Here is a 24,782-nt window from a genome sequence, read left to right on the forward strand (position 1 = left end):
GAGTAGGCATCAGAGGACAGGGATGGACAGTCATTTCTCCTCAGGAGTGACCAGCTCTGCCTCCTCAGCAGCTATCTCCAAGCTTGAAGGCCCAACTCCAATCCCCATCCATGCTGCATCCTCCCAAACCTGTTAGCTTGGGACCCCTGCCTGATGTGCCCAGTGCACTCTTCTCCTGGCTGGACTCCAAGGTCCTCCTGAGGCCAAATGAAGGGACCAGGCTTTGCTAAGGACAGGGTGGGGTGTAGTTCAGCCCCTGAAGTGGGCCCAGCTCCAGGCCAGGGTGGGGCTCACCTTGTCCTGGCTACTGTGGGGGGAGGGGTGTCTGTGCTGTGCTGCAGTGTCTGACGGTCTCCCTGCCCTAAGCCTGCACAGCTGGGACCCCAGGGTGAAGGGACAGGGAAGGGATGTGCTTACCGGGGAGACAGAGCTGCCAGAGGGACCATGCTCTGGGAATAGAGACAGGAGTTAAGCACCCAGGGGGGTGAGGATTCTTGGCGCATTCTCCCAGGAGGGGCTGGGGGTTCTCCGCTCCTGGAGAACCATTGGAGAAGGAGCACCGCCCAGGGAGAGACCCTTTGACAATTTAGGGTCCAGTGTGAACAAGGAGGTGACTCATGGTCCAAAGCCCATAGGTCCTTCAGACTAGCCAGGTGGGGTCCCCTGTGCTGACGCCCCAGGGAGAGGGCCAGAGGCCCTGGCAACAGTTGGCAGGAGTGGACAGTGTGAGACAGGACCAGGGGCTCCCGCCTTCTCCAGGGCTAAATAGACACTTACCCAGAGTCGACTTTGGGGGCCGGTGGTCTCCGAAGTCCCGCCCACCACTGGCCCTAGGAAAGGTCAGGCTTCTTTGTGAAGGGCTCAGGGAGAGGCCACTGCTTTGATGTCAGAACATGGGACAAGGAGGGTTCCTTTTCCAAGCAGAGGAAAAGGGCTCCACCAATTGCATCTCCACCAATGCTGTTTAGGAGGGGTGGGCCCAGTGAGGGAGCTGAGGAACGTCTATAAGAAGCCACATCTGTCTTGAGCCCAGAGAGGAAGGACTTCCAGGCTGATGGGGTCCAGGAGAAAGTGGCCAGAGAAAGGACCAAGACCCAGGAAAGGAATCAGACCAAAGGCTTTGACTGAGTGGAAGGGTCAGGCCCACAGAGGCAAGCAGGGCCACTGGGTGGACGGGACATTTGGGGAGCCAGTTTGTGTAGGATCTGACTGAATGCAGCACCCCTGTTGTGACCAGACCCACCCTCAGGCCAGGAGATGCTAAAATGTGACAGCGGCCTCTTCCTCTGTCTCCATCCGCCTGGACAAGGGGCATAAAGACATCCCAGGACTTGACCTCCTTGCTATGTTTTCCTGCCTCGTGCATCAGGGCCTGTGGTTAACACATCTGCCACATGGGGGCATTTGAACCCACCTGACCTGCCCAGGCTTCCACTCTCTGCTATGTGACCTTGGAGGATGACCCTCAAATCCTGAGGCTGTGAATCTCCCTCATCAGGGTGGTTGGATTTAAATAGACAGCAGGACATACTGCTTACTGAGCCAGCACAGCTGCAGGTCTGCTCAGGGGATCAGGACAACCCTGGAGGAGGGGAGGTTAACTGTGTCTAATTTACAGATGAGGGAGGCGTTGAGAAGACACCCCAGGTCAGCACCTGGTGAGGGAGGAGCTGATGGATGAGAGGGAATATCCATAGGGATGTGGGGAGGCTGTGGAGAGCCAGACCCCGAATCTGAGGATGGGGTGTCCTCCCTCCTGGCCTGGGGTCAGCCTGGGGAACAGGGGCAGCCTCTGGGAATTGCCAGCATACCTTCGTGTTCTTCTGAGGCATAGGATACACCCCAGAGCGATTGCCAATATCACCCCAACCAGGCCCCCAACCACGATGCCGATGGTGGCCACCACAGTGATGGCTGGGCTGTTTTCTTGCCCTGAAAGGAGAAGAGAAAGAGTGGGGGTAAATGAATGCCCAAGTCCACTGGAGAGGAAACCACGAGAAGTCTTACAGGGAGAGGGCCTGTTTAGGGAGGAAGGAAATGCTCTGAGGTCTGTGTGTGGTGTGTGCATTTTGTCATCACCACGTCCTCCCGACTCTCCCACTACAGGTGGTTGCATCATTTTCTCTTTCTCACATCTGAAACCTTGGACTTGCTCTATCTCTACAGTCTCTCACATGTAGCCAGTTCCACATCCTGTTCATTTTTCCCTTGAGGTCACTTTTCCTCTCACGTTACGGCCCCTCCCTTTGTTTTTTCTTTCCATCACTATGGACAGTTAGAGGGCAGGCCCTTACCAGCCCACTCAACACTGATCAGAAATAATATTACTGATATTATTACTGATAAACAACAGTTTCCAGGTCCTTCTATGTGGCTGGTACAGTGGGAAATCCCTTACATCCATCTGCTCTGAACTTCCCATCCCCATGAGGGTGGGGGTGTGTCATCCCCGCTGTGCATAGGTAGATCTGAGACCCATAGTGCTTATATATGAATCAACGGAGCTCATAGAAGTAGGAGTCAATAAAACAAAATGTAACCAAGTTTTGTGTGAATTTGCAGTCAGTAACAACTATGTCAAAAAACAAAATATGACTTCCAAAAGCATGTATTGCACCCTGACTCTGTATAGGGCCCTATCTAAGGGCTTTCATCTCATCAACCTCCTAGTAAACATCGTCACAGCAGCCCTAAGATCCAGCTGTTCTTTTCCAGTTTTACAGATGAGGAAACTGAGGCGCAGGAGGCTGAGTGTCTTGCCCACAGTCAAACAGCTGGCATAAATAATAACCAAACAATGACAGTATTAGCTAGGTCTTCATGCTTAATTAAACTCATTGTTCTACAGGCTCTGACGGGAGACCACCCACATCCTCATTACTTGCATTCATTACACATCCACTTCCAGTGAAATTACAAAGGAAGCTGTATGGGTGTTGAGGGTCATGCATAGTGTTCAGTCAGACAGATGGGGTCACATCTGCAGACACTGACTCGGGGGGAGACCTCACACTGATGGGAGCCTGCATCCTCCTCCTGACACTGCTGATTGTCCTAGGGCAGAATCATCCCCTCAAAGAGTCACAAACTCTTGTCATTGATTGACCGACCACTGGATGCACGTTCCTGTATCACTTGGCCAGTTTGCACCCAGATTGGAAGGTTCAGGGGAATTCTAAGAGGGAGAGTTTTGCTTGAAGAGGGCAATCCTTGTCTGGTTCCTGAGCATGTAGAAGGGCAAGAGTGTATGTCAACATGTGGACAAGGCCCATTCCTCACTTGATGACGTCTGAGCACTCCTTGGCATGACCCACCGTCGCCTTCCTCCCCAAGGCCCACAACTGGCCTCCCCTCTGTCCTGTGTTTTTCTACTCCCAATGTGTGTGTCTGAGATTGACCCAGGTTGCTTTATGACCAGCGTCCATGTCTAAAGCACAGGAGTGCTTCTGGTGGGAGGATGTCCATCTTCATAATCGGCCTCTCTAAGGACAACCTGCTTCTCAAGAAGGATGTGTTCTTGCTCATTGTTAAATGATTTATCCAGGGTTGAAGAAAATCTGGAGCCAAAAGATAAGAACTGATAGCAATAACTTACAAGAGTGGTTCACCCGCACCTTTGGGCAGGTAGAAGAAACAATCACTGAACATGAAGATAGAAAAAAATGAAATTAACTAGACTTGGAGTAGAAGGGGAAAAAATGAAGAAAAGTGAACCCAGGCAAAGTGATATGGAGAACTATATCAAGTGGACAAACAAAGAAAGTACAACAATGCCTGAAGTAGAAGAAAGCAAGAAAAGCATAGAAAGAATATCTGGAAATTAATGGTTTAGAAATTCTCAAGTTAGATGAGAAACCACATATCAAAGATGGTTAAAAAACTCCAAGAAGGATACCTCAAGATATACGTGCTGTGACATAATATAGTCAAAATGTTGTAAGGCCAAGAGAAGACAAAATGATTAAATCAGCAGGAGAGAAGTGATTTATCATGTACAATGAATTGTTAATAAGATTCAAAGCAAATGTCACATCAGAGACCATGGAGGCCAGAAGGTATTGGGATGGCCTATTTAAAGTCCTGAAAGGAAGAGTGTCAACCAAGAAAGCTTATACAGAAAAACTCTCCTTCAAGAATGAAGGAGAAATTAGGACATTCCCAGATAAACAATAGGCAAGGGAGTTTGTTCTTCGGAGACGTGCCATATATGAAATGTAAAAGGAATCCTTTAAGGTGACTGAACAAACATTAGACAGAACTCAAAGCCATAGGAATATATAAAGAACACTGTTCGAAGTAACTCCATAGGTAAATATCTTATTTAAGCCAGTCTTATTATCGTTTATTTTGTAATTGCTATTTTTTCTTTTTGACTTCAAAGGTATTGTATAAAGCAATATTTATAAATCTATGGTGATGGGCACACAATGTATAAGGATGGATGAAATCTATGACAATAGCTGTATAAAATGGGAGGAATGGAGACGTATAGGAGCACAGTGTTTTTATATTACAGAATCTAAGTGGGGTTACTCCAACTAGGTAGATATATGTTTAAGATGTTAATTGTCATCTTCAAGTTAACCACTAAGAACAGAACGAAAATATATGTGGAAAGGGAAAGAACAGAATGAAAAGGACACATAACAAAGGAAATCATTTAAATACAAAAAAGCAAGTAATAGAGGAATTAATGAATAAGGCATGTAGGACATTCAACAAATAGCTAAATGGCAGAAGCTCTTCCTTATCAGTAAGTGTTTGAATCACAGATAGCTTGATCTTTCAAATTAAAGGCAGAGCTTGACAAGATGGACAAAAACTATGACCCATCTCTATGCTCTCTTCAAGAGACTTGTTTTAGATATAAAGACACAGAAGGTGGAAGTAAGGTCGGCAAAAGATATTCCATGCAAATAGTAATAAAAGAGAACTGTGTTGGCTGTATGAGTGTCTGATATTATAATCTGCAAACCAGAAAATCTTTATGATACAAAGTAGGACCTTGTGTATCAAGACAAGTTTCCATTCATCAAGGAAATCTAACAATAATAAGCATATATGCACCTAACAACACAGCACCAAAGTTGTGAATCAAAAATTGACAGAAATGAGGGGAGAAATAGACAGTTCTGTCATAATAGTGAGACTAAAACACCCACTTTCAATGACGGAGATAGCAGGCAAACAGAATTTCAGTGAGGAAAGAGAGGACGTGAAAGCACTGTAACCCAATGAGACCTAACAGACCAATACAGAACACAGAATCACAGGAGTTTATCCTGTACAAGGCACAGTACTCAAGACCCCCACCCGTCATCACAGACAACCACCGGCCATCCCGTGAGGAAATGGTGTCACTTCCACTGTAGAGACAATGGTGCAACTGAGAAAGACATGTGGAGGGACCTGGAGTTGAGTGTGACAGTAGCCAGTAATAACAACAATGCCAATGGGCAGTTTGAGCCCTTATTGCCTGAGTACATGTCTGCTATGTGGTTTCTGCCTTCATTTGATGGCCTATTCACAAAACTCTCTAAAGTGCATCATAAACACCATTGTACATACAAGAGAAAGGAGATTTAGACTTTAACAACTCATAGAGACAATGATGGTTACTCACAGGTCACACTCAGCCTACAGGGGTCACTTTTGCTGGCACTGCCTGGGTTGGAGACCTCACACTGATAATCCCCGGCATCCTCCCCCCTGACAGGGTGTATGGTGAGGGTGCTGTGGTCCAGGGACAGCGTCATCCTCTCTGTGAGCAGTAGACTCTGGCCATTGAAGAACCAGTGTATGGAGATCCCAGTGTCATTTGTGAGGCAGGTCAGGACCACGGTATCCTCATGTTCTACGACTGTGGGGCTGCTGGCTGCGATGGAGGGCTGTGCCACTGGGTCTGTGGAGAGGAGGCGACTGACTGAGAATAGGTCTGGAGCCTGTGGCCATGCTTGTTCCTCAGAGACCTCAAACTCTCCAAGAGTCCAGGGACCTCTGCAAATGTGACTCAGAGGAAGGTCCTGACCTCCGTCCAAGGCCCTGTGTCTTTGTTCAGGTGACAGTGCTAGAGAGATGACTGCACATCTCCCCTGACCTCCAGATCATCTCAGGGTGAGCCTTGCCTGGTTGCTGGGACAACAGTGTAGTATTGGCCAGCTCTGTAATATCAGCACCAGGAACCTCTTCCCAGCCCATGTGTTCACCTCATCATCAGGTGGAAACTTTCTCTGATTTCTCTGTGTGACCCTTTCCTAAGGTCTTCTGTGAGTTCATAAATATTAGGCCCTCTCATCCAGTATATACATCTCTGTGTATCGGGGAGGCAGGCTTGCCAGCCCTCTCCATATTTTGGGCAGGACAGCTTTATATTATTAGGGAAGGTGTTCCTTTGTGTGAAATAATTTGGTGGGGAATGAAGATGGTCCAGTTAGTTTTAATGACCTTAGGACATGGGGAGATTCTAACTGAATGATTTCTTAATCTGAAGAGGTCTTTTATTGCTGGTCTGTGGATTGAATATCACAGTGAGGGAAATCTCTCGAGAGAAGTGGTTATGTTTTTAGCAAAAGGCTGTCCACTTAGTCCTCCTATAAACTATTCACTTTGAGGCACTGTCCTGTGGGACACACCTTGGCAAATAATTACTTCTAGGATGTTTTTAGAAAACCAGAGAGATCTCCACCTGAGGCTCATTACGATTATTCCAGGGAGCACTTGCCAGAGACTCTGATTTCTGACTGTGCTGCTATCCAGGCCAGTCAGAGAATATAGATAGGATCTGCTATTACATGGTATGATTTGGGACAAAGAGAACCTGTGTGTGTTGCTCCGTCCTTCTGTCGATAAGCCAAGAGCACTGAGTGGTTGGGTTAGAGGCTGTGTGGCAGGAGAGATGAGGTTTGCATCAGAGTCTGAGGAGGAAAAGGTGGGCATGTTTGGGCCATCTGGAGCAAGAGGATAAAGCCACACATGACGCAGTCAGAGGAAGGGAAATTCTTGTTCGGTATTAGGGCCACAGTGTCCCTCTGCACCAGTCACAATCTTGTCTTAAAACATTCTAAACATAACCCCTCATGTTCACTCATCCTGAGTCTGATTCATTAATATTTCTCTCGCCACACTGGAGTGACCCTAAGCCTCTCAGGACACAGCAGCCCATCTCTTCTCAGTCTTGGCTGAAGGCTGGGTCTGCCCAAATTTGCCTGAGATGGAAAGTTATGCCCAGCCTGGGTGTCCAGGGGTGAGGGTCCGGGTACTAGGTCCTGAGAGAGATGGGTGTGGCCTGGCCTCTGGCAGCATGGATTTGGGAGGGCAGCTCAGGCCACATGGGAAGAAGTGAAGTTACTCACAGAAAACATTCAGGGTGAATGGGTCACTGAGGCCGACACTCACTGGGTTCTGGGTTTCACACACATAGGGACCTGCGTCATTCCTTGTGACATGGAATAAAAGGAGAGTCCTGTTGTCCTTGGACAGTTCCATCCTGGTGCTGTCAGGGACGCTCTGATTATTGATCCACCACATGTAGGAGGTGTTCTGCGTCTCAGGTCCACAGGTTAACACTACCGTGTCCTCGTGCTCCTTGGGGTTGGAGTTGTTGCTGGTGATGACAGGTGTGTGTAACACCGCTGTGTAGACAACAGAGAGAACACTGCCCCTTTTATACCTGTGATTCCTCTACAAGCATCTTCAATCAGAGTTGGCATCTCTCACCTCTCAGCCAACCTGGATCATTAAAGAAAAGGGAGGTCGGTGTACCAGAGGACAAATGCATGAGGACCGGAGCTCAGAGGTTGTGAGGCCACCTGCTCTATGTCTGGGAGAAGTACAGCTTTCCACTGGCATTAGTCGTGCAGCAGTATTTAGTTGTGGAAAGAACAGGGCGGGATTCAGAGACCATTTGGCGCCGGTCCTGGTTCACTGACCAACCTCATGAGAGGGCCCCCAGGCTGCTCCCTGGTGGAAAAGGAGCTGCCAGGAGCGTCTTCTCCCCTCATTTCTTCTCTGGGGACCCTGACCTTCCTCTGGAGTCCCCCAATCCCCCAGGGCAGCTGGCTGATGGCCTGGGGACCTCGTACATCTGTGCTTCCCATGTTGAGTCTCAGGTGCAGTACCAGGTTCTGCCCCTGCCCAGGTGTAGCTCTTGGGGCTGAGCCCTGGCTGGTGACCAGGTCAGGGGCCTGGAGACGTGACACAGGCCCCCCAGTGTCACTGGACACAGGAGCCCTGGGACAGGGTCTGGGGAGCCGCTTCCCAGGGCTGAGATTCTTTGTGGGGATCCCTGGAATTCTCAGGCCAGACCCCTACTGAGTCTTACAGGGTCTTCCTCAGGGTCATGGGCACAGGGAGCAGGCTAGGGTGTTGGACTGAGACTGATCTCCCTCTGCTGAGTTACTCCCAACAGACTGATCCTTCTTTCTGTACAGAATGTCTGCAGGGTCCGGCTTCCAGGAAGGAATTCTGATCCTTTGACTTTTGTGTTTGTTGCGTGTGTCCTGCACTAAATGCTCAAACCCCAACCTGGAATGTAATGCAAAGGGGGATGGAGGCACAGTCCAGGCTTGTCTATCCTGCGTGTGAATAGAATTCACCCCACCCAACACCCAGAGGTCAGAGAGGAATCACGCACGGTATACGCGGAGTTGTCCAGTTACACTTTCAGTCTGTAAATCAGTCTTTATAACAAGCAGCGTGTAGTATCCTGTGTCTTCCTGGGTGATGTTCTGGAACAGCAGGGATGCATTGGCGTATATTGTCTGTCGACCGCTGTGTGCAGGCCCAGTGGCATTTGCACTACTGTCTATTCTACATAATGCAATTAGTTGATTTCTCTGTACCCTTTCTCCTCTGTACCAGGCATAGCCTAGAATATCTTCCGTCACACTGTGGACAAGTAGGAGAACATCCGTCCCTTCTGCAGCATTGAAGGGCACCAATTCAATAGTGAGTTGGGCAGTGGTGGGCAGTTTCCAGAGGGTTAAGATTGAGACTAGGAGGCAACAGAGAGAAATTAGTCAGTATTCTGATCTGTGTGTTGAGATGGAAAAATGGTGCCTCTGTCCTAAGCAGGTCTATTCATCCCTCAGCTTTGGTGTGTGTTTTTGCAGCGTGTGTGTATATGTGTGTGTTAGTGTGTATGTGTGTCTGTCCTACTGGTTCAAGGTCAGCAGCATGACCCCCATTACTTCAGCACCTCTGAGCTTGTTATTTCCTTTCTGTCCCTAGGTTTCTGCCTGGCTCACTCTCTCACTGCCCAGCTGCCCTCCCTGACACCTGCTCTAAAAACCGCTGTCTTCACTTTCTGACCTTGCCCTGCTCTGTTTCCTTCATGATACTTGTCAGCACCTGACAGAACACTCTAGATCTCTTTGCTTGTCTGTCTTCCTCCCCATAGAATGTGAGCTCTGTGAGGGTGGAGACTTGTCTGACCCTGGTTGTAACCCAGTGCCTGGACCAGACTCCAAATACCTGGTGATGAAGGAGTGAGTATGCCCAGGGCTCCACTGCCTGATGTTTATCTGTCAATTTCTAAGGGTGGTAGGTAAGGACAATGTTTAGTTTCCTGATTATGTTTATTGTTTTGGAGTGACACCCTGACTTAAATTCTTATCATTGTCATCAGTTTTCCACAATTATTACTCAGTGAAGAAAAATTTGTAAAACCTACAGTAATTTAGGTTTTCCTGTTGCTGAGCCCCAAGGTCCCCCATTCTACCTTGTTCCCGTGTCCTCTACTCTCAGGTCCAAACAGAAGCCCTCTATTCCCTCTCACCTGCCAGCAGGAGCCTGTTCCAGGGGATGCGCCCTCTGCGGGCGGGGGGGGGGGGGCTGAGGAGGGCTGCATGGTGTCTGCTGTCTGCTGTGTCCCTCCCTCTGTGAGAAGAGCTTCGGCTCCAGAAATGCTCACAAGCACTGCTGTCTGATGTGTGAGCTCTGCTGTCCTTCCTCCCTCTGTGCTGGGCCTCGTCCTGGGGCAGGAGCACGTCCCTGGGTCACGTGGTCTGGGGGTGGGATCTCAGCCCAGGGCTCTCCCTCTCCTTTCCCTCTCATTCCTGCCTCTCTGGCCCCCTCTTCCCCTTTTCCTTCTTTCTATACACCATACCTCAGAGACATTGTGATTTGCTTTTAGACTGCTGCAATAAAGCATGTCACACAAATATTTTGGCTTCTCAGTGCATTTAAAGATCTGTTCCCACTCAAAAAGAGACTGACAGACATAGAAAACAAACATATGGTTCCCAAAGAGGAAAGAGGGGAGAAGGATGAATTAGGAGTTTTGGGTTAACAGCTACATACTACCATATTTAAAATAAAAAACAAGCACCTACTTTATAGCACAGGCAACTATATAGTACCCTGTAATAACTCATAGTGGAAAAGAATCTGAAAAAGAAAAAATACATATGTATAACTGAATCATGTTGCTGTACACCTGAAGTATTGTAAATCAACTTTATTTCCATACAATAAAGGTATGTTTCCATTATCCTGTAGTCTATTAAGTGTGCAATAGCATTAGGCCTGAAAAACCAGTGAACATCCCTTCATTAGAAGTACTTTATTGCCAAAAATGCCAACCTTCATCTGAACCTTCAGTGATTTGTAATCTTTTTGCTGCTGGAGGGTCCTGCCTTGATGTTGATTTCTGCTGACTGATCTAGGTGGTGGGTGCTGAAGGTTGGTGGCTATAGCAATTTCTTGAAATAAGAGAGTAGTGAAGTTTGCTGCGTTGATTGACTCTTCATTCACTTACACACTTAGAGGCCAGCGTAGGGTTAATAACTAGCCTAATTTCAATATTGTCGTGTCTCAGGGAATAGGCAGAAGGAGGAGGGGGGAGAGAGATGGGGTAAGGGGCCCATCGGTAGAGCACTCAGAACACACACAACCTCTATCAAGTTTGCTCTCTTATATGGGCATGGTTTGGGGTGACACCCACCCCCCAACACACACCCTTGTTTGGACAAGCACAAGCCTGGGGCCTCGGCGTCCTGGAATTCCCAAGAGCATCGGGTGGGGGCTCACAGTATCCTCCCTCACAGCTCTCTTAAACCCCATCGGCTTTTCCCTTCAGAGCAAGAGCCTGGGGGCTGTGTCAGGAACTCCTGTCACAGGGATGTCAGCCCCATGGTGCATCAGAATCGGCTGTGGAACTTTATACTTTAGAAATGCTGCATTGGCAGCTGCCCAGCTCATATGCATGCCCAGCCTGGCTGGGACCCCGTAATGTGAGGGGCGGGGAGGACGCTCCCCAATCCTGTTCAGAGCCATAAGATCCTGTGAAAATGCAGAGTCTGCCTCAGCAGGTGTGGGGTGGACCCCAGAGCCTGCATCTAACAAGCTCTCCGGCGATGCTGATCATAGTGGGCTGTGGAGCTCACTTTCAACAGCAAGGCTGATGGGGCTCCTGTCACCTGAGAGGCCACCCCCCGCCCACCCAGTGTTGGTGTCTGCTGTGTTCTGGACTGGGGTCTGTCAGCACCACACAGAGACCCTGGTGATAATTTCCCTTTGTGACACAGAAACCCAGCTGGGCGCCCGGGGCCTTGCCAGTGTTCTCAAATATCTGGGAAGGTTGGATTTACTCCCAACAGGAAGGTCACAGATGCCTCTGGAGCTGAGAAAGGGGTGAACTGAGTGATGACTAGTGAGGGCACCTAACCACTACCTTTGAGTGTCACCAGCCTGGTGTCTGTTTCTAGGGACAGAGACCCAGGACCGGGTGTCAGAAGGAGCTGCAGTTCTCAGGTGTTAAGGGAAAGGTTTCCTGTGTGTCCTGGGCAGAGAGGATGGTGGTGTTGGGAGGTCGGGTGGCTGTGGGCCCCTTGGTCCTCGGAGGAGGTTTTCAGGGACACCCTCCCTCTTCATGTCTGTTGGCTGTGCCTGGGCTCAGAAACTGTCTCCCTGACAATACTGGGAGCCCTGTGTCCTCAGCCTGGCTGATTTTCCTGTGCTCACCCTGAACTTTCCATGGGTGGCACCAGGCAGGGAGTGGGAGGTGGCATGGCAGGGTGCTCCTAGGCCCCTAGAAGGAGTGGGCGGGATAGAACAGGCACACAGGAGGGGCCCAGAAGGGTCTGTTAGAGGGAGGGATGGAAACCAGGCTCCTCCTCCACCTCCTACGCAAAGCCAAGCTCACCTGTTCATTTCCTATGTGTTGTCTGTATGGCCCATTGTCACCCCCTGGAGGTCATGAGCAGACCTGGGGCCAATGTCAGGGGCTGCACCAGGTGTGCTGACCAGGCTTCAAAGGATGTGAGCTGGCCCTGAGCCCAGGGCAGAGGTGGGGTCTGCCCTCCAGACTGAGGGACCTGTGAGCCTGGGTCCTGGTCACTATTGGTCCCTGGGCTTCCTGACTGCCCAGTGCAGGGTGAGCCCAAGGAGAGAATGGGTGTTGTCCAGAGGACTCCTGATTCAGTGGCAGGAAAACTGTCCACCCAGGCGGACATGTGCCTCAGGAGGAGCTCTCTGTCCCTGAGGTGTCAAAGGAAGGGACCAGTGAGGGGGTCTCTTGAGGCATTTGGGAGAGGGTATCAGGCTGTGGGCTGGACCCCAGAAGGCCCTGTGCTTCCTTCCCTCACAGCACTGGGGGCTGCACCCAAGTAATATGTGTCCCTGTCACTTGTCTGCTCATGGGCCTCCCCACAGGGCAGCTCCACCTGGAGGTTCAGTCAGAGAAGCCTGTGGTTTCCTGCATTAGTGCAGGGGAGGCCCCCATGGGACCCTAGCACCTCTGAGGTGGAGCTACTGTAGATGCTGGGTTCCCCTATTCCATCCTGCACAGGAAATTCCCCTCCTTCCCCTGGATGCCTTGGAGAGCTGTGTCTCCAGGCGACCATAGCCAGGTGTCTCCAAAGATCAGGGTCCTTCAGGATGAGGAGCTGCCCCCTGATTCCTTTAAGTTCATGCTGGGCTCCCTCTTCCCCTGTGGTGACTCCAGTTGGGATGGAGGATCCAGAGTTGGTGCCAGGTCAGGTCTCTGTGAGAAGAGGAAGGACTTGGGGTGCTGGCCCCGGCCCTCCAGGGAGACTAGAAGTGTCTCACAAGGTAGAGATGGGAGGGGGTGTGAATTTCTGGGAATGAGTTGGGGTCTGACTCCTCATGGTTAGGAAGCCCTTGTCCTCCCTCCTGACTTCAGGAGGAATAAAGACCCATCCTTGAGCAGCCGTGGGCACTTACAGGTCTCCACCCAGACTAATACCAGTGTCCCTGTGTGTACAGGGAATATTCTCTGACCCTTAGGTGTGACACTTTGGGGACAGGCTTCCATTGTGTGGTATCCCTTATCCATTTTATGACTATTGATTGAACATCTATTACTAAATGCTCAGGGTTGGCTGGATATCTGGCTTGGCTTCCATCTCATTCTTTTTTTTTTTGGTGCTCATTTATTTATTTATTTTTTTTGGGGGGGTACATCAGGTTCAATCATCTGTTTTTATACACATATCCCCGTATTCCCTCCCTTCCTTGACTCCCCCCCCCAAGTCCCCCCCACCCTCCCTGCCCCAGTCCTCTAAGGCATCTTCCATCCTCAAGTTGGACTCCCTTTGTTATACAACAACTTCCCACTGACTATTTTACAGTTGGTAGTATATATATGTCTGTGCTACTCTCTCGCTTCGTCTCAGTTTCCCCTTCACCCCCCGCCCCCTCCCATACCTCGAGTTCTCCAGTCCATTCTCTGTATCTGCATCCTTATTCTTGTCACTGAGTTCATCAGTACCATTTTTAGATTCCGTATATGTGAGTTAGCATACAATATTTGTCCTTCTCTTTCTGACTTACTTCACTCTGTATGACAGATTGTAGTTCTGTCCACCTCATTACATATAGCTCCATCTCATCCCTTTTTATAGCTGAGTAATATTCCATTGTATATATATGCCACATCTTCTGTATCCATTCATTTGTTGATGGGCATTAAGGTTGCTTCCATGTCCTGGCTATTGTAAATAGTGCTGCAATAAACATTATGGTACAAGTTTCTTTTGGGATTCTGGTTTTCTTTGGGTATGTGCCCAGGAGTGGGATTACTGGATCATATGGTAGTTCTATTTGTAGTTTTTTAAGGAACCTCCAAATAGTTTTCCATAGTGGCTATACCAACTTACATTCCCACCAACAGTGCAGGAGAGTTCCCTTTTCTCCACACCCTCTCCAACATTTGTGGTTTCCAGACTTTGTGATGATGGCCATTCTGATTGGTGTGAGGTGATACCTCATTGTGGCTTTGATTTGCATTTCTCTGATGATTAGTGATGTTGAGCATCTTTTCATGTGTGTGTTGGCCATCTGTATGTCTTCTTTGGAGAAATGTCTATTTAGGTCTTCTGCCCATTTGTGGATTGGGTTATTTGCTTTTTTGGTGCTAAGCTTCATGAGCTGCTTGTATATTTTGGAGGTTAATCCTTTGTCCGTTGTTTCATAGGCAATTATTTTTTCCCATTCTGAGGGTTGCCTTTTAGTCTTGTTTATGGTTTCTTTTGCTGTGCAAAAGCTTTGAAGTTTCATGAGGTCCCATTCATTTATTCTTGATTTGATTTCCCTGATTCTAGGAGGTGGGTCAAAAAGGATGTTGCTTTGATGTATGTCATAGAGTGTTCTGCCTATGTTTTCCTCTAGGAGTTTTATAGTGTCTGGCCTTACATTTAGGTCTTTAATCCATTTTGAGTTTATTTTTGTGTATGGTGTTAGGAAGTGTTCTAATTTCATTCTTTTACATGTAGCTGTCCAATTTTCCCAGCACCACTTATTGAAGAGGCTGTCTTTTTTCCATTGTATACTCGTGCCTCCTTTGTCAAAGATAAGGTGCCCATATGTGTTTGGGCTTACTTCTGAGTTCTCTATTCTATTCCATTGATCTTCCTTTCTATTTTTGTGCCAGTACCATACTGTCTTGATCACTATGGCCTTGTAGTATAGTTTGAAGTCAGGAAGCCTGATTCCACCAACTCCATTTTTCCTTCTCAAGATTGCTTTGGCTATTCGGGGTCTTCTGCGTTTCCATACAAATCGTAAGATTTCTTGCTCTAGTTCTGTGAAAAATGCCATTGGTAATTTGATCGGGATTGCATTGAATCTGTAAATTGCTTTGGGTAGTACAGACATTTTCACGATGTTGATTCTTCCAATCCAGGAACATGGTATGTCCCTCCATCTGTTTGCGTCGTCTTTGATTTCTTTCATCAATGTCTTAAAGTTTTCTGCATACAGATCTTTTGCCTCCTTAGGCAGGTTTATTCCTAGGTATTTTATTCTTTTTGTTGCAATGGTGAATGGGAGAGTTTCCTTAATTTCTCTTTCTGCTCTTCCGTTGTTAGTGTATAGGAATGCAAGAGATTTCTGTGCATTAATTTTGTATCCTGCTACTTGACTGAACTCATCAATTAATGCTAGCAGTTTTCTGGTAGAGTCTTTAGGGTTTTCTATATATAATATCATGTCATCTGCAAAGAGTGACAATTTTACTTCTTCTTTTCCAATTTGGATTCCTTTGATTTCTTTTTCTTCTCTGATTGCTGTGGCTAAAACTTCCAAAACTATGTTGAATAATAGTGGTGAGAGTGGACACCCTTGTCTTGTTCCTGTTCTTAGAGGGAATTCTTCCAGTTTTTCCCCATTGAGAACGATGTTGGCTTTTGGTTTTTCATATATGGCTTTTATTATGTTGAGGTAATTTCCTTCTATGCCCATTTTCTGGAGAGCTTTTATCATAAATGGGTGTTGAACTTTGTCAAAAGCTTTTTCTGCATCTATTGAAATGATCATATGGTTTTTATCCTTCAATTTGTTGATATGATGTATCACGTTGATTGATTTGCGTATATTGAAGAATCCTTGCATCCCAGGGATAAACCCCACTTGATCATGGTGTATGATTTTTTTAATGTGCTGTTGGAGTCTGTTCGCTAGTATTTTGTTGAGGATTTTTGCATCTATATTCATCAGTGATATTGGTCTGTAGTTTTCTTTTTTTGTGACATCTTTGCCTGGTTTTGCCATCTCATTCTTGTAGACATTGTTTTGGTGCAGACACTTCTGTTCAGAGTTTCGCCTGGGCACAAGGAAGGGACGAACACATTTGTCATCAGGGGCTTAATCCAGGATGTTCTGAGTCCTGGCTCTGCCTCCTGCTCTCACAGGGCTCTCAAAGAAGAGTGAGTCCTCATTAGACCCATGTTTCCCATCCTCCAGTTGCCTGAGGCCTCACACGGCCTCCCTGGCACAACAGTCTGGGTGCTGGGTGCTCTCTGGAGCCGAGCTGACCAAAACCCAGTGCCTCACTTAACGCTTGCACAGTACTGGGGAGAAAGTTTGGGTGATGGTATTGGGCACCTTGTGGGAAAATGCCTCCAAGCCTTGGCGACTGCCACCTGAGGGGACTGATGGGTCCCTTCCAGTGGCATCTTGGCAGGTGGAGCAGACCAGGTGCTGGTGGTGCTCGGGTGCATCCAGGAGCTGCCCGTGAGAGCTGAGCATGGAATCGGTGCCTTCCAGTAGGGATTAGGCTCAAGAACTTCCGATGTCCCTGGACAGCACTGGAGGTGAAGCTTATGGCTCTGGTGATGGTTTGGATTGAGCCACAAAGAGAGTTGGGAACCCTCGGGCCACCACAGGGGCCCACATCCACCAATCAGCACCCTGGAGGATGCAGGGACTTTTGGCACAGTGCCAGCTCAGGGGGGAGGGCGGGAGTGGTTTCTCTGTTGCCTTGAGGACCAGGGGAGACTGAGCCCCAGCTCTTCCTGCTGCCGGTCCTAGGCAGCTGGATCTGGGAGAGGACCCAGGAGCAACCTTTTGTTTTTTTATCTGATTTTGAAAGGAAAAAGGGTATGAATTTCCACCAGATCACAAAATTGTAGATAGCCTGTCAACACAAGGGCACTCTTACATCATGGTAAAAATAAACATAACCCACTGGAATGCTCTTTTAAGAAAAACAAAAAACTGTTTTATCAGTGACTGTGATGCATGTTTTACTCTCTAGCTCACTGTGAATGTCACTTCATGCAGTTTAGCTCTTAAGGAAATGGAGAGGGCTGACCACCGTCCACGTGTGAGCATGGGAGTGGTGATTTACGTGGACTCTCCCGTACTCTCAGGCTTCCATGAGTTCACATAGATCATCAGCTGTGAACACTAATGTGATTCCTCCTTGCCCATTCCTCCTTGTCCTGTACACAGAGAGTCACATTCTCCCCTAAGAGCTGGAAAGCATCTGACTACCTAAAAAAGTGTCCAAATGTTGCTGGATAACGATGATGGCACTCATGGTGGAGGTCTGCTCAAGGTGGGTGAAGGGAACTGCTTTTGAGAAATTTCCTCTCAGAACCATGAGCAGAAGGCACCTCCTGGGTCTGTCACAATGTTGAGATGGAAGAAGGTCAGAAAAAGTGGTTAGTAGTTTAAGCACTGGGGGGACAGGTGAATGATGAGGACACTAACAAGATCCCCCTCCCCTCCTAAGGAGGGAGCATCAGAGGCTCTAGTCGTTGACAGAGGGGCCCAGGGCTGGGGGGCAGGTGCTGTTAGTCTATAGGTGCTGGGAATGAGACCTGACACTGCCTGTCACAGACTCAGTCCATTTTTTGGGTGTAGGTTCATAATTAATGATGCCAAGGTATATGGTCCTGAAAAATAAAGAGAAATCCCTTTGATATAATTTTCTTCTTAGTACATCTTCCAAATGATATCAGTGACTTGCATTCATTGCTAAGACCCCTCCAAAGATGGTAAGAACATCAGAGTTGTCTGTCAAATGACACAGAATGTAGATTTGTTATGTATTTTTTCTTTCCAATGTCTACAGAATTTCCATCATCCAACTTTCAGTATAATCCAGAGGGTGACATTCTGATTTGTGGTTACACCCTTTGAAAAAAACCAGTCTTCCCGCTTGCGAGCTACAGGCAGCCCTAAGTTAATCACCCCTAAGTATGCCTCCTGCTGAATCCAAATGTGCCCTTTGTCTAGGGTCAGCCCTAATCGCTCAACTCTACAGGCCTGTCTTTGCTCTTCTTCTAGCAGAAACAGTCCACTAGAGGGCACTCATGCTCCTCCTTGAGCTCACCTTGACCTCCTTTTCCAGCACCTGAGAAAAATGAAAGTGTCACTGCCACAACCACCAGCCCTCAAATATGCTTTAGATTTGCTTGGGGTGAAATCTCCTGGGACAGACATTAGGATCCCCTGGAAAGAACCTCATTTGGAGGATGTGGCAGGATGGACTGGTGACCTGGAACCAACCCCAGGACCCAAGTCACCGGTGAGGGGATGGTTCCAGGCAGAGTGGGCAGTGTGGGCTGGACACTCACGCCCAGACACCGATGCCACAGGCACTGGCCCTGGGGGAAATGGCTGCGAGCCTGAGGGCCTGTCACTTAGGATCTGTGCATGTGGCCTTGGCTGGGCTGCTGTGGAATATTCCAGACTGGGCCTTCCACAGCAGGGAAGCAGTCCTCCCATGTACTTCATACTGGGAAGAATCAGGAGAGAAATGCCCATCACTGTGACACAGGTTCTCTCAGGGCCTGAGGGAGCAGGTGGTGTCCCAGGTTTACTGTCAACTCCAGATCAGGACCCAGGGTGTTGGGAGTGTGAGGTCCTGCCACCCTGCCTCTCAGGACACTATTCCTGAGCTTGGCCTCCCCGCCTCATCCCTGCAGTCCCCACCCCTCTGAGGCCATCTGCCTACCACAGTCCCATCTCAGCCCTCACAGCAGACTCTGAGTGACTGTCCCAGGACATCAGGTGGGTCATTCCCTCTCTCTGCTTTGCTCCTAATGCCTGCCTGGCGCTGTACAGGGTCCAGTAGGTTCCATTTCCCTGGACATAGAGGACACAGAAGGGTGGGTGAGTTCCTGACCATCTCTGATTTCCAGAAGCACCAGGTGAAGGTGAAGCTCAACACCACCACACCTGGACTTGTCTGTTATAACACTTATCCTACTGTGCCATTGAGTGGTAACTGGCTGTCTTCTGCCTCCCTCACCAAACTGCAAACTCCCACCTCCCTGCCTTGGGAGGAGGAATGATGTTTTGGCCAACTGTCCTATGCTAGCCCTCTAGTGCCGAATCATGTAATAATCACCCCCCTCAGGTACCCATGGGACACCTGGATGTGCACTTCACAACAGCTTCAGGTCAACAGGCAAGACTAACTGATTACCTAGGCCGGCTCTGTCCAATCAAAATAAAGGCAAGATGCCCAGGCAGTTGTAAGTTTTCTAGTAGCTACATTACAGGCTGAATTTTGTCTCTCCCTCCCCAAATTCATATACTGAAGTCCTAACCCCAGTACCTCAGAAAGTGATCTTATTTGGGAATAGAGCATTGCAGCTGTAATTGGTTAAGATAACCTCATCAGAATGTGCCCTAATGCAATGAAACTGGTGTCTTTATGAAAAGGGGAAATGTGGACACAGAGACAGATCCCCAGGGAGAACACCATGTGAATTGCAGTTATGCTGCAAACCAAGGGACACGATCAGCAGCTCGGAGAGTGGCATGATTTTTTTCTCACAGCCCTCAGAAGGAACTAGCTTACTGATACCTTGATCTTGGACTTCTGGCCTCCAGGAACCTGTAAGACAATAAATTTCTGTTGTTCTGAACCACCCAGTTTGTGGGACTTTGTTATAACAGCCATAACACACTAATACACTATATTTAAAAAGTAAAAAGAAATTAGCTTGTTAGTTCTATTCATATACACCCAAATCAGTGAATGCTTTTCTATTAACACATTTAACTGCCTTTGTTTTACTTAAAAGTAGATGAATATGAAAACCAATGACCTCCCATTCTGTATCTTGAGCTTGTAAAATGCCAGTAATTTAGAGCTAGGACTTTCCACCCTTAAGTCTAGGAGACAGATTGTGTTAAAGTAAGGGTGACTTAAAGAAGGCAGATTTTTTTCAATATTTGGGTTGTATTAGAAAGCTTCCTCCTATGCAGAAAGTCTAGTTAACTTGGAAATTACAATTTTTCCAAACACTGGGGAAGGAATTTACTGTGTTATTAACCTGGAAGGGTTTGTTGTACTTTCCTGCTTTTTTAGGCCTGGGTAACAATATCATCATCTCTCATTTACGGAAGGGCAAATGGACTCCAACTGAGAGAGGCATTATAGGTTCGAGTGCAGTAGACTGCAGCATTGTGGCGGGGTAGGCTGCTGTGATGCCATCTGGCAACTGCACACCATAGGCTGCTGCCTGCAGGGACACGGTGAAGCAGAGATTCCCACCTGCGCTGTCTCCTGCGAGGCATATCCGCTCACCTGTTGAGCCTGGTTGGGAGGGGGCTTGGTCAAGCCTGGCAGGGAGGAATTGGAGCTCTGGGCCAGGAGCACTGGGCTCTCAGAGGTCGGGTGTGGGGGGCCCAACCCCAAGGTCTAGCCAACTGCAATTTCACAGATGGGTAAACTAAGGCAGGGATTTGGACCCATTTGGAAGATAGCAGCCAGAGGATCAGGTAGGCTTAGGACACGGAGAGGCCTGGAGATCAGGGAGCTCTGGGGAAGCTTAGGAGGCTGGAGGTCAGAAGCAAGGGGGAAGGGGTGTGGGAAAGGGGAGACCAAGGGCCCATTTCAGGAGGGAGGGGCATCGAGGCCAGGAGATGAAAGCCAGGGTTCAGGCTGACTGCACGCAAGGGCCACGGGCCCTGTGACCTGAGGCACCTCCTCAGCCTGCTCTGTGCCTCCCAAGCCGTGGGAAGTGGGAGGTTGGAGGAGCAGGGAGAATGGGCTGAAGCAAGGCCAGGTGGCTGCCAGCACAGGACAGCAGGGGGCAGAGAAACAGAAGGAGGGGGATTTCCCTGGTGGCACAGTGGTTAAGAATCCGCCTGCCAATGCAGGAGACACGGGTTTGATCCCTGGTCCAGGAAGATCCCACATGCTATGGAGCAACTAAGCCCCTGCGCCACAACAACTGAGCCCGTGTGCTGCAACTACCCTCACTTGCCACAACTAGAGAAAGCCCTTGCACAGAAATGAAGACCCAATGCAGCCAAAAACAACAACAACAACAAAACAAACAAACAAAACCCAACAACAGAAAAGAAAAGAAACAAGAGGAGGGAAGAAAAGGTCAGGAACATGGGGAGGTGGGGGACAGAGTATCAGGGCTAGAGTCGGGGGAAGCAGGAGGCAGGAGGAAATGGTTGAGATGGAAGGTGGGAGCACTGGGGCAGAGCTGGTGAGCAGGTGGCAGAGGGCTGGGTGGTAGGAGATGGAAGGGGAGGCAGGGCGTGCAAGACTGAGGCTTGAGCAATGAATGGCTCATTCCCCCTGCATATGAGGTGAGGGCAAAGCAGGCTGGGGCAGGTCCAGGGAGCTGGTGGCAGTGAGGGCCTCGGGTTCACCAAGGAGGCCACAGTGCTTGATGGCCCAGCAGTAGGCATAGAAGCACTCCTCCAGCGCCCTGGGGAAGGGGGCCTCGGGGGCCAGGGAGTAGTCGATGGAGAGGATGGGGGTGCCCAGCTCCTGGGCCCAGCTCTTGAGGTAAGGCTCGTGGGACTTGGAGGTCTGAGCCACGAAGGCGCCGCCGTGGATGTGCACTACCAGGGACCTCGAGCGGGGTGCCTGCTGGGGGCGTGGCTGCAGCTCCAGGCTCCTGGGGCCCTCGGACCTCACCAGGCTGCTGAGCTCCTCACTGTCCTGGGGATGCGGAAGGAGGAGGTGGGTCAGGCGGGGGCGGCCTGCCTGGGCCTCACCCCACACCAAGGGTTTGTGCTTAAAGAGACAGGAGTGGGGGCGGGTGTGAGCAGTGAGAGGCGGGAGGACATCGGGGGGAGGCGCTGCCATGCTCCTCAGCTCTACACCTGCTCTAGCTGAGGCAAGGGCCCTACCTGTCCTTCACGTAGGTCATAGGAGGTGAGCCTGACGAGGACGGGCCCGGGGCCGGTGTGGGCCAGCGGGGGTGAGATGGTGACCATGACCTTGGGGTCAGCAGTCAGCGGCATTTCAAAGGCGGTGGGGGGCAGGCTGAGCAGGCGGCTTACCCTCACGGTGGCCGATGCCATGTTTGCTAGAGACTGGTGGGAGGGAACAGAAAGGAGCACTGGGAGGGGCTGCCGGCAGGGGCTCCCCTCACACCTCCCTCCGCCCCCCAGTCTTTTCCCTCCTGTGCTATCCCTGGGCCTGGAACACTGCAGGCCTGGGACGTGTCTCTGGGCCACAGTGTCCCCATCATGTACCAGGTTGGGCCCCTCACTGCGCCCCCTGCTCACCGATAGCACCTGGATCTCGGTGATATTCCAGAAGGCTTTCCAGAAGCGCACGTCCAGGTTCTGTATGATCCGCTCAAACTCGGCCCCACGCAGCTCTGGGTCGATGGCAAAGCGGCCGCCAGTGAAGAGAGAGCTGGCTGTCACACCTGGGGGTCCAGAGAGGGGTCAGGGAGCCCCTGGAAGCCTTGGTGGGAAGGACAGACAGGAGGGGAGGGGCCTGCAGGGACTCACTGAGGCCAGTTTCGTTGCGTTTGTAGTGCTCCCCGAAGGACACCAGCCCGATGGAGATGGTCTGCAGGAATGGCCGGATGGCGGGCGTGAACTGTGGAGAGATGCCTCCAAGTCAGGGACCAGGGGTGGGCAGGAGTAGGGGGCAGAGACATGGGGGCAGGTAGATGTGGTCACTCAGCAAACATTTAGTGAGCTCCAGCTGTGCGCCAGGCTCTGCTCTAGGCGCCTTCATGGAGCTGATGTTGTCAAAAAGACAGACATTACTCAAAACCGTGCCATGTAATGTCAAGTAATGATCAGTGTTTGAAAAGATGGGTGGTGGGGACAGAGTGATGACTAGGGGTCCGCTTCCTTTTAGGGATGAGCCTGCAGGAGGGGACTTGAGGAGGGATCGGAATGAAGTGAGGGAAGGCTGCTCCCTGCAGAGGGCAGGACACATGCAAAGGCCTTGAGGTGGCTCCGTGCTCGGCGTGGATGTCGTGTGTGGCGGGAGTAGAGTGAGCCAGGGGAGGGGGCAGGGGGTGAGATCAGAGAAGCAAAGGGGGCTCACCTGGGGCCTGAGGATTTGGATTTGTTCTGGATGTGGATGGAGCCATAGAGGGTTGTGAGCTGGGAGGAGGACAATGCAGGGATCCCTGAAACTCAGCGAGGACAGAGATGAGGTGAGACAGGCAGAGGGGACCAGTTAAGGAGCAGCAGGGAGACAGAGACAGGAGAGGTCAGAGACAGGGCCCGACATCCTGAGGCGGAAAGAGTCAAATGTGAAGACCCAGCATCTGAGAGAGGAGCCAGGCAGCTAAGAAAAGACAATAGAGAGACCAGATGAGAGGGGAAAAAAAGCCACAGGAGGCTGGGCAAGGGGACAGCAGGGTTCTTCTGTTCATTCAGCAAATACTGGCCTGGGTCCTATGGCGTGCTAGGCACTGGGCTGGAGCAGGGGCTGAACGAGACCTAGACAGAGGGGGCCTGTGACCCCCGGGGCTGACATCTCACAGGGGGAGGCTGTCCCACAACACGGCGCAGCTGGGCCCTCAGAGAGTAGCTGTCAGGCATGGCCCTGCCCCTGGCTGGGGGCCCAGTGGGCCAGCGAGCACAGCAGTGCCTGGCCCTTGGGGCTGGGATGCTGGCTTAGATCCCCCCAGGTTCTCACTCCTGAGCTTCGAGGGCACGGCCGGTTCACAGGGAGGAAGAGGCTGAGCCAACTGGGCTAATCAATATTTGTGGGTTCAGTTTAGGCGAGGGGAAGTTCCCAGGAACACCCAGGTCAGTGAGGACAGGCTGCCCTGCGTGGAAGCAGAGAAAGGTGGGGTGGGGCGGGACGGAGGCTGAAAGAGTTGCCAAGCTCAGCTACACTGAGGCCGGGGGTGGCCCAGAGAGAGTCTGAAGGGGTACCAGGTCACACAGCTCCAGATACTCCTGCTGGGGTTCCTAGATGTGGCTGGGGACGGGTGGACCCAGCACTGACCCTAGGCGGGGGCAAGTTGGGCCTCGGCTCTGAGCCTGGTGCCCTGCTGCTCAAAACCCTCTTCTTCAGGCTCTGGGAGTCCCTGTTTTCTCTTATTTGGCATGCATGCTCTCTCTCTCCTTTAATTTAAGAGGTTTATTAACAGGTGCTTTGCAGGTGCTTGCAGTTTGTTGAATTTTTTGAAAAAATAAAGCTGTAAACTTTCCTTACAAATTAAAAATGAGGTTCTTAAAAATCTCAACTTGACCAGATATGAAATAACTTAAAAACCTGTAAAGGTGTATTGAGAAAAACCAGGCTAAAAAAAACCCCCAAAAAACCCCAAAACAAAAAAACCCCACATTTGTCATTACCAAAAAGAGACATTTTTAGGTAAAACTAATAAAAACCCCATTTGCATAGATAATGCAGGTAGTTCTAGTTATCTGGTCAGCAGGCCAAAAGCAAGCACTTAAGGCTTTTAGCTTCAATCTTTTGGGTTTTTTTGTTTGGTTGGTTTTTTAGCTGCATCAGGTCTTAGTTGCAGCATCTTCGTTGAGACATGTGGGATCTTTCATTGGAGTGTGTGGGCTTCTCTCTAGTTGTGGAAAGCGGGCTCCAGAGTGCGTGGGCTCTGTGGTTTGCCACACACAGGCTCTCTAGTTGAGGCGCACAGGCTTAATTGCCCCACGGCACGTGGGATCTTAGCTCTCTGACCAAGGATGGAACCCGGGCCCCCCGTATTGGAAGGTGGATTCTGTACCACTGGACCACCAGGGAAGTCCCCTTTTGTTCATTTTATATTGCTGAAATTTTATTTAATTTATTCCTGCTGGATGATGAAACCTGATTAAAATGACTGAGCCCCGCCCTG

General features: G+C 49.8%; 2 protein-coding genes across 2 annotated transcripts in view; both read right to left on the minus strand.

The window, feature by feature from the left end:
- The window catches only part of LOC130838110 (carcinoembryonic antigen-related cell adhesion molecule 7-like), a 38,423-nt gene extending 26,273 nt beyond the window's left edge, over window positions 1-12,150 (minus strand). The window contains exons 1-6 of the mRNA XM_057710873.1: window positions 12,143-12,150; window positions 11,962-12,028; window positions 9,776-9,971; window positions 8,633-8,992; window positions 7,353-7,631; window positions 5,620-5,902 (exon numbers count right to left, since the gene is read on the minus strand). Coding sequence (XP_057566856.1) covers window positions 5,620-5,902; window positions 7,353-7,631; window positions 8,633-8,992; window positions 9,776-9,971; window positions 11,962-12,028; window positions 12,143-12,150 — 1,193 coding nt within the window. The remainder of the gene's footprint in view (window positions 1-5,619; window positions 5,903-7,352; window positions 7,632-8,632; window positions 8,993-9,775; window positions 9,972-11,961; window positions 12,029-12,142) is intronic.
- Window positions 12,151-20,090: 7,940 nt separating this feature from the next.
- Window positions 20,091-23,517, minus strand: LOC130838111 (hormone-sensitive lipase-like). Its single transcript, XM_057710874.1, has 6 exons — window positions 23,458-23,517; window positions 22,465-22,555; window positions 22,234-22,379; window positions 21,853-22,038; window positions 21,367-21,661; window positions 20,091-20,293 (listed from the first exon to the last, which is right to left on the minus strand). The coding sequence occupies exons 1-6, from the start codon at window positions 23,515-23,517 to the stop codon at window positions 20,091-20,093; spliced, it is 981 nt and encodes a 326-aa protein (XP_057566857.1).
- Window positions 23,518-24,782: the final 1,265 nt, after the last annotated feature.

Source organism: Hippopotamus amphibius, chromosome 16 (genome assembly GCF_030028045.1).
Source record: "Hippopotamus amphibius kiboko isolate mHipAmp2 chromosome 16, mHipAmp2.hap2, whole genome shotgun sequence".
NCBI lineage: Eukaryota > Metazoa > Chordata > Mammalia > Artiodactyla > Hippopotamidae > Hippopotamus > Hippopotamus amphibius.